We start from the raw sequence: 17,864 nt of genomic DNA, 5'->3' as shown, positions 1-17,864 counted from the left end.
TTTTTTATCTTAACTTTTTTCACTTTTTTTTACATTTTTTTGACCCAGACCCGCTTGGTTCTTGAAGATCCAGTGGGTCTGGTGTCTGTATAATACAGTACAGAACAATATATATTGTTCTGTACTGTATTTTACTTACACTGAACAGATCTGTGCTTTTAGCACAGATCTGTTCAGCACCATGGACAGCAGGACGCCTGAGCAGGCGTCCTGTTGCCATGGGAACCCTCCCCGTCTGCTCAGAACTTCGCAGACGGGGAAGGGTAAGGACGGGGCTGAGGGGGGCTCTCTGGGGGCTCTCTCCCTCTCCATCGGGGGGCTGCAAAGCCACAGCAGCCCCCCGATGGAGAGGGAGGGAGCTCCCTGACCAATGACAGTTAACTTTTTCCATACAGCGGTCCGTACGGACCGCGGTATGGAAAGGGTTAAACGGCTGACATCTTCACAGATGTCAGCCGTTTATACCAGGGTGCCAGCAATGTGCTGGCACCCTGGTATACCCACTAGAAGCCAACGATCGTTCATGGGGAGGCGGGCGGGGGATCGCGATCCCGCCTGCCGCACCGCCCGCCTCCCGCACCGCCCACACCGCCTGCGACACCCCCCCCGCACCACCCTCCGGCATAAAATCGTGCAGGGGTGCAGGGGGGGGTGAAAAATAATGATTTTAGCCACTCTAAAGTTTCTGATCCCCGCGGTCAGGGACCGCGGGCATCAGAAACTGCAAAAAGCGCAGCAAACCGCAGGTCTGAATTGACCTGCGGTTTGCTGCGATCGCCGATACGGGGGGGTCAAATGACCCCCCCCTGCGTTGTTACGGGATGCCGGCTGAATGATTTCAGCCGGCGTCCCGTTCCGATTAACCCCTGCGGCGCCGGAATTCCGAATTTAAGTCAGGACGTACCTGTACGCCCTTGGTCCTTAAGGACTCGGGAAATAGGGCGTACCGGTACGCCCTGCGTCCTTAAGGGGTTAATAAAACTAGTTGAGTACCCCTGCTCTAGAAGATAGCCTTGTTAAGTATCTCTCTTACAAGACCGCATTCCTAATAGCCATTTCTAAGAACCCAATCTGACAGTCCTAGATGATAGGATTATCCTAAAACTCAACCCGGGTTTCCTTCCCAAAGTGGTGACAGATTTCCATAGAAATCAAGAAATAGTTCTACCTTCATTTTGTGATAATCCTAAAAATGCAGGAGAGAGAGAATTCCATTCTTTCAATGTAGGAAGGACAGTTCTCAGATACCTAGAGGTTACAACAGACTTTAGATTGGTAGACAATTTTTTGGTACAATTTGCAGGAAAGAACAAAGGGAAAATGGTATCCAAGGCCTCCATTGCAAGGTGGATGATGCCCATTCTACCAGAGCTATGTCCTCTTCCTATACTGAGAAGGCGGGTGTATCTTTGGAACAGATCTGCAGAGCTGCTACCTGGTCCAATGTACATTCCTTTAATAAAGCGTGACTGTCATGTTTTCATTAAAAAAAAATCTATTTTAGCATATGTTACTGCTGCAGCAGCATTATGCTTAAAACAATCTTTAGTTTCTTTACATACCACTGTTTTCCTTCAGTTTTTCCCTTAGTTACGGCTGTTTATACATTTACAATTTGAGGGCCTTCTCAAGATGGCTCCTCTGCCAGTTCTCTGAGGCCAAAGCTGCTTTCCCTCACTTCCCATACTTACTTGCTGTAGCCAGCAGCTCCCTGCCAGCCAATCAGATTGGATTACTGAGAGACACGCCTCCTCACTCTGAAGCTGAATGCAGGCATGTAGTGTGAAGGACCGCCCCTCCGTCTTCCGGTCTTCTTAGCCAGAGACAGACAAGCCCTAGCAAGGGAGCAGTGGAAAGGGACAGGGGACATTAATGAAAGCTGTTATTTGACAATCCTTGACAGACTTGGGCTACTTTCACACTAGCGTTAAAGTTTTCCGCTATTAAATACCGGAAAAAAATGGTTAAGTTTTATCCTAATGCATTGTGAATGGAGAGCCATCCGTTCAGGATGCATCAGGATGTCTTCAGTTCAGTCCCTTTTACGGTATTTGGCCGGAGAAAATACTGCAGCATGCTGCGGTATTTTCTCCGGCCAAAATTCCGGAACACTTGCCGGATCCGGCATTAATTTCAATTGAAATGTATTAATGCCGGATCCGGTACCAAGTGTTCCGGAAAAACGGATCCGGTTTCCCGGTCTGCGCATGCGCAGACCTTTAAATCTGTGAAAAAGATAAATACTGGATCCGTTTTTTTCTGGACAGACGGATCCGGAAACAAATGATATCCGCTTGCATATGGATTTCCGGATCCGGCAACGGAACTGTCTGCCGTATTCTTCTAACGCTAGTGTGAAAGCACCCTAACTCAGGTATACATGCCTAGCTCTAATAAACTAGCAAATAAAATAAAAATATGACGGTTACCCTTTAAACATTACAGACTTGATCTTTCAGTAATGTCAGATCTGTCTTTCGAAAGGACCGTTCTTTAAGCAGTAGTGTCCCCCTTAATTGGTCATCTGATAGGTCTCCAGTTACATGCCATCAGGGTGGTGAATTGGAAAATCTGAATTAGCCTTACTGGTAATTCTGTTTCCATGAATCCACCATGGCGGCACAAATTCCCCCCCCCCCCCCCCCTAAAAAGATTTTTTTTTTATAGATATTGGAGAGAGAAGTTAAGGATATAATGTCTCTTATAATTTTTGAGTATGAACTAATACTCAAAAAAATAAAGTAATATAGTAATGTAGAAAACACTGAGAAGGGTGGGGGTGGGAGCAATTTAAGCTTTCTCTGTTTCCTGCCCTTACAGAGGTCAGGGGTCAATCTCCAGGTATATGCCGTCATGGTGGATTCATGGAAACAGAATTACCGGTAAGACTAATTCAGATTATCTCCCCCGCCTTCTGGTTGCAGGAATACATTGGAGCTTGTGTCGTCCTGGTTGCTGCCGTGGCCTCCATCACCAATTCTCTGCTGCCCTCTGGACAGGTCGGGCTCGGACTCACTTACGCTCTGATGGTAAAGAACGGATTATTCCAGTTCTTCTCTCCTCCCGCGCCCATAACATGCTCTTTAGAAGTTGGTGTCGTACGTCTGTGTGTGTTCTACATGTGCACAATGTTGTACGTCTATTTATTGTATATTTGTATGTTGTCGTGTTGCACATCAGCGCAATGTTATACGTCTGTGCGTGTTGCACATCTGTGTGTTGTATATTGGTATGTTGTCGTGTTGCACATCAGCGCAATGTTATACGTCTGTGCGTGTTGTACATCTGTGTGTTGTATATTGGTATGTTGTCGTGTTGCACATCAGCGCAATGTTATACGTCTGTGCGTGTTGTACATCTGTGTGTTGTATATTGGTATGTTGTCGTGTTGCACATCAGCGCAATGTTATACGTCTGTGCGTGTTGTACATTTGTGTGTTGTATATTGGTATGTTGTCGTGTTGCACATCAGCGCAATGTTATACGTCTGTGCGTGTTGCACATCTGTGTGTTGTATATTGGTATGTTGTCGTGTTGCACATCAGCGCAATGTTATACGTCTGTGCGTGTTGCACATCTGTGTGTTGTATATTGGTATGTTGTCGTGTTGCACATCAGCGCAATGTTATACGTCTGTGTGTGCTGCACATCTGTGTGTTGTATATTGGTATGTTGTCGTGTTGCACATCAGCGCAATGTTATACGTCTGTGCGTGCTGCACATCTGTGTGTTGTATATTGGTATGTTGTCGGTGTGATTTGTGTCGTTGTCCATGTGTTTGAGTCTCGTGTGCCTGTGACGTTATTACCACTGGTATTACATCTCGGTCTTCGCTGTTTGCGGCCGCGTCCTGTGTAGTCATGTGATCAGCGCATGCGCTGTCAGATGTGTACATCTCGTATACCCAGGGCATTAACATGGCAGCCGTGTCCGCAGGTGTCTAACTACCTGAACTGGATGGTGCGCAACCTCTCGGACATGGAGATTCAGCTAGGAGCCGTGAAGAGGATTAACAGCCTCCTGAAGACTGAGCCGGAGAACTACATGGGGCTTCTCTGTGAGTGGTCAGCGCCCTTCTGTGCAGGTCACATGACCCCATCACGAATAACTAATGAGCCCCCCCCCCTCCCCCTACAGCCGCCTCCCAGATCCCACAGAACTGGCCGGACCGAGGCGAGATCCAGATCCAGAACCTGAGCGTGCGCTACGACAGCTCCCTGAAACCGGTCCTCAAGCATGTGAACGCCCACATCACCCCAGGACAGAAGGTGGGGGGTGCCCAATAGGGGTGGTAGTCATAATGTCCTCACAACTCACACCCTGGAAACTCATCCGTCTCTTTCACAACAGATCGGGATTTGTGGGAGAACAGGAAGCGGAAAATCCTCCTTTTCTCTGGCGTTTTTCAGGATGGTGGACATGTTCCAGGGTGAGACCAGAGTGCGGAAAATATATCTAGATATAAACGTCTCGTGGTGTCCTCTTATTATGCGAGATGTAATGGGGCGGGGCTGTGACAACCTCTCAGACGTTATATCAGGCAGGTTGTCAGCAGTAATAGAGGAGTAGATGTTACTGTAGTATCAGGTGTGATCACATGTCATTATATCAGTGATGTCATCAGCAGGGGCGGGGCTGTGACAACCTCTCAGACGTTATATCAGGCAGGTTGTCAGCAGTAATAGAGGAGTAGATGTTACTGTAGTATCAGGTGTGATCACATCATTATATATATATCAGTGATGTCATCAGCAGGGGCGGGGCAGTGACAACCTCTCAGTATTGTTGGCGTGGCTGTGACAACCTTTTCAGTGGACCGCCCCTTTCATACATGTGACTCTGTTTTGCAGTCACCGTATTCTTTGTTTTTTAGGGCGCATTGTCATTGATGGAATCGATATCTCGAAGCTGCCGCTGCAGACGTTGCGATCTCGTCTCTCCATCATTCTGCAGGATCCCATATTATTCAGTGGGAGCATAAGGTGGGAGGCGAGCTGAGAGCGCTGGGCGTTGTCCTCTGGTGTCAGCCGGTGACGTGTAACGCGAGTCTCGTATTTTCTGCAGATTTAATCTGGACCCTGAGAATAAATGTACGGACTGCGTGTTGTGGGAGGCGCTGGAAATCGCCCAACTCAAACACGTGGTGAAGGCGCTACCCGGCGGCCTGGGTGAGGAGCAGATAATAGCCATATATTATACTACACTGCCCTCCCACAGCAAAGTGTATACACTGGTACATGATCGCACTGTTATATCGGCTCCTGCCCTGTTGGGCTTGGCTCCTCTCCAGCCCTGTTAGATCGGCTCCTTCCATGTTACATTGGCTCCTCTCCCACCATGTTAGATCGGCTCCTTCCCTGTCCTGTTAGATCGGCCCCTCCCCCACCATGTTAGATCGGCTCCTTCCCTGTCCTGTTAGATCGGCCCCTCCCCCGCCATGTTACATTGGCTTCTCTTCCGCCATGTTAGATCGGCCCCTCCCCTGTTAGATCGGCCCCTTCCCTGCCCTGTTAGATCGACCCCTCCCCCGCCATGTTAGATCGGCCCCTTCCATGTTATATCAGCCCCTGCCATATTACATTGGCCTCTCTCCCGCCCTCTTAGAAGATCGGCTCCTTCCCTGCCCTGTTAGATCTGCTACTTCCCTGTCCTGTTAGATCGGCCCCTCCCCCGCCATGTTAGATCGGCCCCTCCCCCGCCATGTTAGATCGGCCCCTCCCCCGCCATGTTAGATCGGCCTCTCTCCCGCCCTCTCCTCTGTCCTTTTAGATCAGCCCCTCCCCTGCCATGTTACATCAGCCCCTCCCCTGCCCTGTTAGATCGGCCCCTCCCCCGCCATGTTAGATCGGCCTCTCTCCCGCCATGTTAGATCGGCCTCTCTCCCGCCCTCTCCTCTGTCCTTTTAGATCAGCCCCTCCCCTGCCCTGTTAGATCAGCCCCTCCCCTGCCATGTTACATCAGCCCCTCCCCTGCCCTGTTAGATCAGCCCCTCCCCTGCCCTGTTAGATCAGCCCTCCCCTGCCCTGTTAGATCAGCCCCTCCCCTGTTAGATCAGCCCCTCCCCTGCTAGTTCAGCTCCTTCCCCGCCATGTTAGATCGGCTCCTCCCCTGTTGGGCTCCTCCCCTGCCCTGTTAGATCGGCCCCTTCACTGCCCTTTTGGGCTCCTCCCCTGCCCTGTTGGGCTCGGCCCCTGCCCTGTTAGATCGCCTCCTCCACTGCCCTGTTAGAAGATCGTCCCCTCCCCTGCCCTGTTATAGCGCTTCTTCCCCTCCCCCACCATGTTATAGCGCTTCTTCCCCTCCCCCGCCATGTTATAGCGCTTCTTCCCCTCCCCCGCCCTGTTATAGCGCTTCTTCCCCTCCCCCGCCCTGTTATAGCGCTTCTTCCCCTCCCCCGCCCTGTTATAGCGCTTCTTCCCCTCCCCCGCCCTGTTATAGCGCTTCTTCCCCTCCCCCGCCCTGTTATAGCTTATTGTGTCCTCTTTTCCCAGACGCGGCAGTCACTGAAGGAGGAGAGAACTTCAGCGTGGGGCAGCGGCAGCTCTTCTGTCTGGCCAGAGCCTTCGTCCGGAAGAGCAGCATATTAATCATGGACGAAGCCACAGCCTCCATAGACATGGCCACTGTACGTCTGACAACTTGGGCCCCGGGGCCCCTATGCATCAGATGCAGCACTAAGGCTAGGGCTACAACATTGATGTTGCATGACAATTTTTATAATGATAGTCTATGGTGTCGCAACGTGTGCCGCGACAGTCGCAGAAAAATACATCTTGGCAGTGCGACACCATAGTCGTCGTGTAGCCCTAGACTAATACTGGTGACAACCATAGTCACTGCGTCCTCCCACAATCCTCTGCTCTACATTGCTACATCATATGGGAGGGGCCTAATGGAATAATGAACAAAAGGCTAGAACTTCAGTGCACACTGACACTCCTACAGGTAGAGTTGTACGATTGAAGAAGCAGAGGGGTGAGATGCTACGTGACAATGGTAGGTGGTCAGGAACTCTGATAGAAGACTCCACGCAAGATGAGGGACAGGTGTCTCAGGTGGTCCACAGGGTCGAAGTGCTTTTCCGAGTTTTTAATACTGATGACCTATTCTCAGGATAGGTCATCTGTATCTGATTGGTAGGGGCCCGGGGCCCCTGCCGATCAGCTGTTTGAGAAGGCTCTGGTGCTCGCAGATCCCTAGTCTGGGTGATGTCACGTTCATCAGTCACATGACCTCGGAGCAGCTCATAGAAGTGAATGGGGCTGAGTGCGATACCAAGCACGGCCACTGTACGGCGCTGTGCTTGGTGAGGAGCATCGGTGCCTTCTCAAACTGCTGTTCAGTGGGTGCCCTGAGCGTCGGACCCCCACGATCAGATACTGATCACCTGTCAGGATTAACCCTCTCAATTCTGCATACTGGGGGAGGGGTGCGGGGTCTGTGGCGTCTCAGTAATTTCTTTGTTCCTCGCAGGAGAACATCCTACAGAAGGTGGTGATGACAGCGTTTCAGGAGCGCACGGTGGTCATCATCGCGGTACGTGGGGGGACACCGGTGGCTGCAGTGCTTGTCCGCATATTCAGGGACACGCTGTACTAACTGCCTCCTGTCACACAGCTGAGGGTTTGTTACAGTCTATCATTGTAAAAGCTGTTGCCTTCATCTCCCAGAGGACTGTTCACACTGACACATTGTAACAAACCCTCAGCTGCAGGACTAGGTGAGGACTCGATGTCAACAATGAATATATGAGGATGCAGAAGAGCATTCGTGAGGACTCGTTTACATGGGACTGCAGGCTCCTCATACCCCAGGACTGGAGTTTGGGGGGCTTCTGTTGTGGGACATTGGCGGCTGACCATGTTACACGCAGAGTCCCCCACAGTGGGTTCAGGGGTCTCCCAATAGGGACAGGGAGGCGTGGGATGATCTATTGGTCACAGTGCGGTCAGTCCTGGGGGGCACGGTGCACAGAATGACCCCTCTGGATGCTGCTCCCAGAATCCTCCAGGCTAGTTATTAACCCCTTCACTGCCTAGTCTCCCACTCTGGAAGGTGCGACACCGCGGCAGGTGAGGCGTCACAACGTACTGACCTCGATGTGCGAGCAGGTGGTGAAAGGGTTAAGTCTGACTGGCATTCCCCTGCGCCCAGGTTAGCGCGGATACAATTCTCTGTTCTCAGCGTTTTCTGGGTCACTGGTCCATGTGGCGCTAGAGCTCAGACCTGCACATAGAGGACATGTGTGGCCCCTGGGGGACAACAGTAAAATGGCAAAATCATATAACACACGACTAATATAACCTGTCCCCTGTTGGAGCCTACACCTCTCAGGCCTCCCCGTCCCCCAGAGCTGACACCTCTCAGGCCTCCCCGTCACCCAGAGCTGACACCTCTCAGGCCTCCCCGTCACCCAGAGCTGACACCTCTCAGGCCTCCCCGTCACCCAGAGCTGACACCTCTCAGGCCTCCCCGTCACCCAGAGCTGACACCTCTCAGGCCTCCCTGTCCCCCAGAGCTGACACCTCTCAGGCCTCCCTGTCCCCCAGAGCTGACACCTCTCAGGCCTCCCCGTCCCCCAGAGCTGATGCCTCTTGGGCCCCCGACCTGACTCTTCCCGGGCCCCCGACCTGACTCCTCCCGGGCCCCCAGAACAGGCTCCTCCTCCAATGTGTCTCCGTTCTCTGGAGCTGATGTCTTGTTTTTTTGCAGCATCGGGTACACACCATCTTGAATGCAGACATGGTAATTGTCATGAAGAGAGGCGCCATCATGGAGTACGACAAGCCGGAGGTCCTGCTGGAGCGCGAGGACAGTATGTTCGCCTCGTATGTCCAGGCCGATAAATAAGTGCAATTCACTAATCGTTTAGTTTTTTTTAATTGTGTAAATTACCTGTAAATAAAGAGGATTTCGTAATAAAGATCTTCATGCAGAGGCGGAGTCTGGTGTCACCCGGGGGCCCAGTGTGTGGCCCCTGTACCGGAACACAACACAGGTGAATCAGTGTTCATGTCACAGACTGATCCACCGCCACATGTCATCCTCTCAATGCCTGCAGCTCCCCATGACAACACCTGCACACGCGATGCAGCTCCCCATGACAACACCTGCACACGCGATGCAGCTTCCCATGACAACACCTGCACACGCGATGCAGCTCCCCATGACAACACCTGCACACGCGATACAGGGTGGCTTATCTCTATGTGACGTTCCTGTGACATGACCTGCAAGGGCCACGGCTCTATTCACATTTTCAGACATATAGGCATAAAAAACAAAAAAAGTGCTCATAGGGTAAAAGCGCGTAAAAGGAATGTGCTGGTAAAAGCGGCTCAACCTCGACGGATCTGCTGCACAGCGCTAATCAATACTTATGATCATGACCTGCACTGCGGGGTCCTGATGGCAGCCACTTCCAGACAGGAATTAGAGTGGGGTCAACCTGGCGTCACAAGGGTCGCAGAGTCCAGTGCAGGGACCTGGATACCGGCGTCGTGTGTATCCGGAGGAAGGGGCCCGAGAGCCCGAAATGTGTTGTTTTAGAAAGTCTTTTGATCGTTAAATAAATTAAAATCCTTTGAGCGTTTCCTCGATCATTCCTGTGCCTAAGGCCTCTTGCACGCGAATGTATTTTCAGTCCGTTATGTTTTGTTTTTTTTGCAGACCGTATGTGGAACCATTAATTTCAATGGGTCCGCAAAAAAAACGGAAGGTACTCCGTGAGCATTCTGTTTCCGTATTTCCGTTCCGCAAAAAAATAGAACATGTCCTATTATTGTCCGCATTACGGACAAGGATAGGACTGTTCTATCGGGGGCCGGCTGTTCTGTATAATGCAGAGGTTCGGCGATACAGTCGGAGACCCCTGTGTCACAAGCTACACCACTCTGTTCACATTCTCACAGTATAGGGAGAGAAATAGTCGCCGACTACTTTCCCTAATGTTCCTGAATTTGTCCTGCTGGAGTGACGTCTATTCCTAGCCGCGGAGGCCGTGTGTGACCCCGGGGCCTTCACATTCTTCCCCCAGAATCCTCACCCGAGCAGATTGTAAGGAAATAAGTGCAGCTGGCGAGAGGACACGGAGCGACTAGTCACTGACGTCAAGGAGAGGGTGACTGACAGGTCCGTGACTGATAATAAGAGGAGAGGGCGACTGACAGGTCTGTGACTGATAGTAAGAGGAGAGGGTATATGACAGGTCCGTGACTGATAGTAAGAGGAGAGGGTATATGACAGATCCGTGACTGATAGTAAGAGGAGAGGGCGACTGACAGGTCTGTGACTGATAGTAAGAGGAGAGGGTGACTGACAGGTCCGTGACTGATAATAAGAGGAGAGGGCGACTGACAGGTCTGTGACTGATAATAAGAGGAGAGGGCGACTGACAGGTCCGTGACTGATAATAAGAGGAGAGGGCGACTGACAGGTCCGTGACTGATAGTAAGAGGAGAGGGCGACTGACAGGTCCGTGACTGATAGTAAGAGGAGAGGGCGACTGACAGGTCCGTGACTGATAGTAAGAGGAGAGGCTGACTGACAGGTCCGTGACTGATGGTAAGAGGAGAGGGCGACTGACAGGTCCGTGACTGATGGTAAGAGGAGAGGGCGACTGACAGGTCCGTGACTGATAGTAAGAGGAGAGGGCGACTGACAGGTCCGTGACTGATAGTAAGAGGAGAGGGCGACTGACAGGTCCGTGACTGATAGTAAGAGGAGAGGGCGACTGACAGGTCAGCGACTGATAGTAAGAGGAGAGGGCGACTGACAGGTCCGTGACTGATAGTAAGAGGAGAGGGCGACTGACAGATCCGTGACTGATAGTAAGAGGAGAGGGCGACTGACAGGTCCGTGACTAATAAGAGGAGAGGGTGATTGACAGGTCTGTGACTGATAGTAAGAGGAGAGGGCGACTGACAGGTCGGCGACTGATAATAAGAGGAGAGGGTGATTGACAGGTCCGTGACTGATAGTAAGAGGAGAGGGCGACTGACAGGTCCGTGACTGATAGTAAGAGGAGAGGGTGACTGACAGGTCCATGACTGATAGTAAGAGGAGAGGGCGACTGACAGGTCAGCGACTGATAGTAAGAGGAGAGGGCGACTGACAGGTCCGTGACTGACAGTAAGAGGAGAGGGTATATGACAGGTCAGCAACTGATAAGAGGAGAAGGTGATTGACAGGTCCGTGACTGATAGTAAGAGGAGAGGGTGACTGATCGTAAGAGGAGAGGGTGACTGACAGGTCCGTGACTGATAGTAAGAGGAGAGGGTGACTGACAGGTCCGTGACTGATAGTAAGAGGAGAGGGTGACTGACAGGTCAGCGACTGATAGTAAGAGGAGAGGGCGACTGACAGGTCCGTGACTGATAGTAAGAGGAGAGGGTGACTGACAGGTCAGCGACTGATAGTAAGAGGAGAGGGTGACTGACAGGTCCGTGACTGATAGTAAGAGGAGAGGGTGACTGACAGGTCCGTGACTGATAGTAAGAGGAGAGGGTGACTGACAGGTCCGTGACTGATAGTAAGAGGAGAGGGTGACTGACAGGTCAGCGACTGATAGTAAGAGGAGAGGGCGACTGACAGGTCCGTGACTGATAGTAAGAGGAGAGGGTGACTGACAGGTCAGCGACTGATAGTAAGAGGAGAGGGTGACTGACAGGTCCGTGACTGATAGTAAGAGGAGAGGGTGACTGACAGGTCAGCGACTGATAGTAAGAGGAGAGGGTGACTGACAGGTCAGCGACTGATAGTAAGAGGAGAGGGCGACTGACAGGTCCGTGACTGATAGTAAGAGGAGAGGGTATATGACAGGTCAGCAACTGATAAGAGGAGAAGGTGATTGACAGGTCCGTGACTAATAAGAGGAGAGGGTGATTGACAGGTCAGTGGTGGACGATAAATGGAGAGGGCGATTGATGGGTCAGCGACTGATAGGAGAGTGTGATTGACATATTAGCGACTGATGATAAGAGGAGGGCAATTAACAGGTCAGCGAATAATAAGAGGTGAGGGTGACTGACAGGTCCGTGACTGATAGTAAGAGGAGAGGGCGACTGACAGGTCCGTGACTGATAGTAAGAGGAGAGGGCGACTGACAGGTCAGCGACTGATAGTAAGAGGAGAGGGCGACTGACAGGTCAGCGACTGATAGTAAGAGGAGAGGGCGACTGACAGGTCAGCGACTGATAGTAAGAGGAGAGGGTGACTGACAGGTCCGTGACTGATAGTAAGAGGAGAGGGCGACTGACAGGTCCGTGACTGATAGTAAGAGGAGAGGGCGACTGACAGGTCTGTGACTGATAATAAGAGGAGAGGGCGACTGACAGATCCGTGACTGATAATAAGAGGAGAGGGCGACTGACAGGTCCGTGACTGATAGTAAGAGGAGAGGGCGACTGACAGGTCCGTGACTGATAGTAAGAGGAGAGGGCGACTGACAGGTCCGTGACTGATAGTAAGAGGAGAGGGCGACTGACAGGTCCATGACTGATGGTAAGAGGAGAGGGCGACTGACAGGTCCGTGACTGATGGTAAGAGGAGAGGGCGACTGACAGGTCCATGACTGATGGTAAGAGGAGAGGGCGACTGACAGGTCCGTGACTGATGGTAAGAGGAGAGGGCGACTGACAGGTCCGTGACTGATGGTAAGAGGAGAGGGCGACTGACAGGTCCGTGACTGATGGTAAGAGGAGAGGGCGACTGACAGGTCCGTGACTGATAGTAAGAGGAGAGGGCGACTGACAGGTCCGTGACTGATAGTAAGAGGAGAGGGCGACTGACAGGTCAGCGACTGATAGTAAGAGGAGAGGGCGACTGACAGGTCAGCGACTGATAGTAAGAGGAGAGGGCGACTGACAGGTCAGCGACTGATAGTAAGAGGAGAGGGTGACTGACAGGTCCGTGACTGATAGTAAGAGGAGAGGGCGACTGACAGGTCCGTGACTGATAGTAAGAGGAGAGGGCGACTGACAGGTCTGTGACTGATAATAAGAGGAGAGGGCGACTGACAGATCCGTGACTGATAATAAGAGGAGAGGGCGACTGACAGGTCCGTGACTGATAGTAAGAGGAGAGGGCGACTGACAGGTCCGTGACTGATAGTAAGAGGAGAGGGCGACTGACAGGTCCGTGACTGATAGTAAGAGGAGAGGGCGACTGACAGGTCCATGACTGATGGTAAGAGGAGAGGGCGACTGACAGGTCCGTGACTGATGGTAAGAGGAGAGGGCGACTGACAGGTCCATGACTGATGGTAAGAGGAGAGGGCGACTGACAGGTCCGTGACTGATGGTAAGAGGAGAGGGCGACTGACAGGTCCGTGACTGATGGTAAGAGGAGAGGGCGACTGACAGGTCCGTGACTGATGGTAAGAGGAGAGGGCGACTGACAGGTCCGTGACTGATAGTAAGAGGAGAGGGCGACTGACAGGTCCGTGACTGATAGTAAGAGGAGAGGGCGACTGACAGGTCCGTGACTGATAGTAAGAGGAGAGGGTGATTGACAGGTCTGTGACTGATAGTAAGAGGAGAGGGCGACTGACAGGTCCGTGACTGATAGTAAGAGGAGAGGGTGACTGACAGGTCCATGACTGATAGTAAGAGGAGAGGGCGACTGACAGGTCAGCGACTGATAGTAAGAGGAGAGGGCGACTGACAGGTCAGCGACTGATAGTAAGAGGAGAGGGCGACTGACAGGTCCGTGACTGACAGTAAGAGGAGAGGGTATATGACAGGTCAGCAACTGATAAGAGGAGAAGGTGATTGACAGGTCCGTGACTGATAGTAAGAGGAGAGGGTGACTGATCGTAAGAGGAGAGGGTGACTGACAGGTCCGTGACTGATAGTAAGAGGAGAGGGTGACTGACAGGTCCGTGACTGATAGTAAGAGGAGAGGGTGACTGACAGGTCAGCGACTGATAGTAAGAGGAGAGGGCGACTGACAGGTCCGTGACTGATAGTAAGAGGAGAGGGCGACTGACAGGTCCGTGACTGATAGTAAGAGGAGAGGGTGACTGACAGGTCAGCGACTGATAGTAAGAGGAGAGGGTGACTGACAGGTCAGCGACTGATAGTAAGAGGAGAGGGCGACTGACAGGTCCGGGACTGATAGTAAGAGGAGAGGGTGACTGACAGGTCAGCGACTGATAGTAAGAGGAGAGGGTGACTGACAGGTCGGCGACTAATAAGAGGAGAGGGTGATTGACAGGTCAGTGGTGGACGATAAGTGGAGAGGGCGATTGATGGGTCAGCGACTGATAGGAGAGTGTGATTGACATGTTAGCGACTGATGATAAGAGGAGGGCGATTAACAGGTCAGCGAATAATAAGAGGTGAGAGTGACTGACAGGTCCGTGACTGATAGTAAGAGGAGAGGGCGACTGACAGGTCCGTGACTGATAGTAAGAGGAGAGGGCGACTGACAGGTCCGTGACTGATAGTAAGAGGAGAGGGCGACTGACAGGTCCGTGACTGATAGTAAGAGGAGAGGGCGACTGACAGGTCAGCGACTGATAGTAAGAGGAGAGGGTGACTGACAGGTCCGTGACTGATAGTAAGAGGAGAGGGCGACTGACAGGTCCGTGACTGATAGTAAGAGGAGAGGGCGACTGACAGGTCCGTGACTGATAGTAAGAGGAGAGGGCGACTGACAGGTCAGCGACTGATAGTAAGAGGAGAGGGTGACTGACAGGTCCGTGACTGATAGTAAGAGGAGAGGGCGACTGACAGGTCCGTGACTGATAGTAAGAGGAGAGGGCGACTGACAGGTCCGTGACTGATAGTAAGAGGAGAGGGCGACTGACAGGTCCGTGACTGATAGTAAGAGGAGAGGGCGACTGACAGGTCCGTGACTGATAGTAAGAGGAGAGGGCGACTGACAGGTCAGCGACTGATAGTAAGAGGAGAGGGCGACTGACAGGTCCGTGACTGATAGTAAGAGGAGAGGGCGACTGACAGGTCCGTGACTGATAGTAAGAGGAGAGGGCGACTGACAGGTCCGTGACTGATAGTAAGAGGAGAGGGCGACTGACAGGTCCGTGACTGATAGTAAGAGGAGAGGGCGACTGACAGGTCCGTGACTGATAGTAAGAGGAGAGGGTGACTGACAGGTCAGAGGTGGACGATAAGTGGAGAGGGCGATTGATGGGTCAGCGACTGATAGGAGAGTGTGATTGACATGTTAGCGACTGATGATAAGAGGAGGGCGATTAACAGGTCAGCGAATAATAAGAGGTGAGGGTGACTGACAGGTCAGCGACTGACAAGAGGAGAAGGTGATTGACAGGTCAGATAAGAGGACAGGGTGATTGACAGGTCAGTGACAGATAATAATAGGGTGATTGACAGGTCAGTGACTGATGAGACGGTGATTGAAATGCGTTCCGTTTGGTTGCGTTCCCATACCAGAGAGCAAACCGCATTATGTTGTGGTTTTCTTTCCGTCATGGGATGCAGAGTAAAGTGGTTTGAGCAGGACACACAATGTAAGGGCTCGTTCACACGGCCGTATGGCTTTTTCAGTGTTTTGCAGGCCGTTTTTAACGTATCCGTTTTTTGTTTCAGTAGTGTTTCCGGTTCAGTTTCCGTATGGCATATAGAGTATACAATGATTGCATGGAAAAAATTGGGCTGGGCCTAACATTTTCTATAGATGGTTCCGCAAAAACTGAACGGATACGGAAGACATACGGAGTACATTCTGTATGTATTCAGGTTTTTTTTGCGGACCCATTGACTTGAATGGAGCCACGGAACGTGATCTGCGGGCAATAATACCGGGCAGCACGTTTGCGTGGGTTTCCTGCCACACTCCAAAGACAGACTGATAGGGACCTTAGATTGTGAGCTCCTGGGGACAGACGGATGCTGATGTCTGTACAGCGCTGAATAAGTGCGTAAAATAAATAAATAATAGGACATGTTCTATCTTTCAACAAAACGGAAATACGGAATGCATACGGAGTACAATCCGTTTTTTTTATTGCGGAACCATTGAAATGAATGGTTCTGTATATGGGCCGTATACGGAACGCATAAAACGTTCGTGTGAACGAGCACTAAGTCAATGGGGACGGATCCGTTTTCTCTGACACAATAGTAAACGGATCCGTCCCCCATTGACTTGGCTATGTTAAAGATAAGGCGATCGGAAGCGTTTATTGCTGATACATAAGGGATCCAGCGAGTGTGAAAGCTGCATACACAGAGGCCGCCATGGGTGCAGACATCCTGTCCTCCAGGACGCCCCCTAGTGGCAACACGTGACCTGCAGACCCCCTGCGACATCGGCCAGAATCGCCAACCATCCGCAGTAAGAATATGGCATTTCTGGGGCCATGAGTTCAGTAAAATGTGCCGCGACTGTAACTCTCATCATCTCTCAGCGCCGGGTAACACGATCACTGGGTAAATGATTCATCTCCGGGCTGCGGATACTGGGTGTCATAGTACCTGCCATTAACCCTCACTATTCCAGCAAGTAAGTGTGCACACGGGGGCTCGGAGATATACAGGGGAGAGGTATAGTGAGGACCCCCTGATATTAAGGGGGGGGGGGTATCCGCGACATATATGAGGAATGGGTGATAAACGGGGGGGGGGGGGGCAGATAGTTGGGGAGAACAAAGTACTTTATGGGGGTGAAATAGGGGGATATTTGCAGGCAATCTTATTGGGGGGGGAATTTTGCGGGCGATCATATCGGGGGGATATTTTCGGGCGATTATATCAAGGGGGGGTAATTTACAGATTATCACACTGGGGGGGATATTTTCGGGCAATCAAATCGGTGGGATATTTTTGGGCGATCATATCAGGAGGTGGGGGATTTTCGGGAGATCATATCAAGGGGGAGTAATTTACAGATGATCAGACTGGGGGGGGGAATTTTCGGGGGATCATATTGAGGGGATGTTTTCCGGCAATCATATCAGGGGGTGAGGGATTTTCAGGCGATCATATCGGGGGGGGGGGGGGGGGGATATCTTCGGGCGATCATATCGGGCGGGGGGGGGGGGGGGGATATTTTCGGGCGATCATATTGGGGGGGGGGATATTTTTCGGGCGATCATATCAGGGGGTGAGGGATTTTCAGGTGATCATATCGGGGGGGGGGGGATATCTTCGGGCGATCATATCGGGGGGGGGGATATTTTCAGGCGATCATATTGGGGGGGATATTTTCGGGCGATCATATGGGAGAGGGGGATATTTTTGGGCGATCCTATCATGATTGGGGGGATATTTTTTGGGCGATCATATTGGGGGGATATTTTTGGGTGGTCATATTGGGGCGGGTTATTTTTCAGGCTTTCACATTGGGGGGGGATATTTTCGGGCGATCCTATCATGATTGGGGGGATATCTTCGGGCGATCGTATGGGGAGGGGGATATTTTTGGGCGACCCTATCATGATTGGGGGGATATCTTCGGTAGATCACATTAGGGGGGGATATTTTCGGGTGATCACATGGGGAGGGGGATATTTTCGGGCGATCCTATCATGATTGGGGGGATATCTTCGGGCGATCACATCGGGGCTCCTCTCCGCACCTGTGCGCTCCCGGCTCCTGCCATTCCCGGCCTCGCTGCTCCCTCTGGCGGCCGCGTCCCGGAACTTCACCACCGGCTCCAGGTGCCGTATTGCAGACGTTTGCCTTCTCTTGTGGCTCCGGTGTTTGCTGCGCTCGGCGGTACCGGCTGGAGGTCCCGGAGTGCACCGGCTTCAGGTACCAGGTGCTCCGTGCGGCGGCGGCGCCCGGCCCATCACCCCCCGCCGCCCTGTGATTGGCGTGCACAGATGGGAGCCCCGTCCGAGCAGCCCGGGCAGTGCTCTCCGGCAGCGGGCGGCTGTAGTC

The 17,864-nt window shown here is 52.0% G+C and overlaps 1 protein-coding gene across 3 annotated transcripts in view; it reads left to right on the top strand.

The window, feature by feature from the left end:
* Positions 1-8,911, top strand: part of ABCC8 (ATP binding cassette subfamily C member 8) — an 84,643-nt gene extending 75,732 nt beyond the window's left edge. For 2 of the 3 annotated variants that reach the window (XM_040409929.1, XM_040409931.1), the window contains 9 exons: positions 2,925-3,029; positions 3,937-4,057; positions 4,138-4,268; positions 4,351-4,429; positions 4,874-4,982; positions 5,065-5,168; positions 6,492-6,625; positions 7,474-7,536; positions 8,713-8,850. In XM_040409929.1, coding sequence (XP_040265863.1) covers positions 2,925-3,029; positions 3,937-4,057; positions 4,138-4,268; positions 4,351-4,429; positions 4,874-4,982; positions 5,065-5,168; positions 6,492-6,625; positions 7,474-7,536; positions 8,713-8,850 — 984 coding nt within the window. Of the gene's footprint in view, positions 1-2,924; positions 3,030-3,936; positions 4,058-4,137; positions 4,269-4,350; positions 4,430-4,873; positions 4,983-5,064; positions 5,169-6,491; positions 6,626-7,473; positions 7,537-8,712 lie in introns of all 3 variants that reach the window. The other variant, XM_040409928.1, reaches the window with a different exon arrangement.
* The last annotated feature ends 8,953 nt before the right edge of the window (positions 8,912-17,864 follow it).

Source organism: Bufo bufo, chromosome 10 (assembly GCF_905171765.1).
Source record: "Bufo bufo chromosome 10, aBufBuf1.1, whole genome shotgun sequence".
NCBI classification, from domain to species: Eukaryota; Metazoa; Chordata; class Amphibia; order Anura; family Bufonidae; genus Bufo; species Bufo bufo.
The sequence above is the reverse complement of the archived record's forward strand: the minus strand, read 5'-3'. Positions and strand labels throughout refer to the sequence as shown.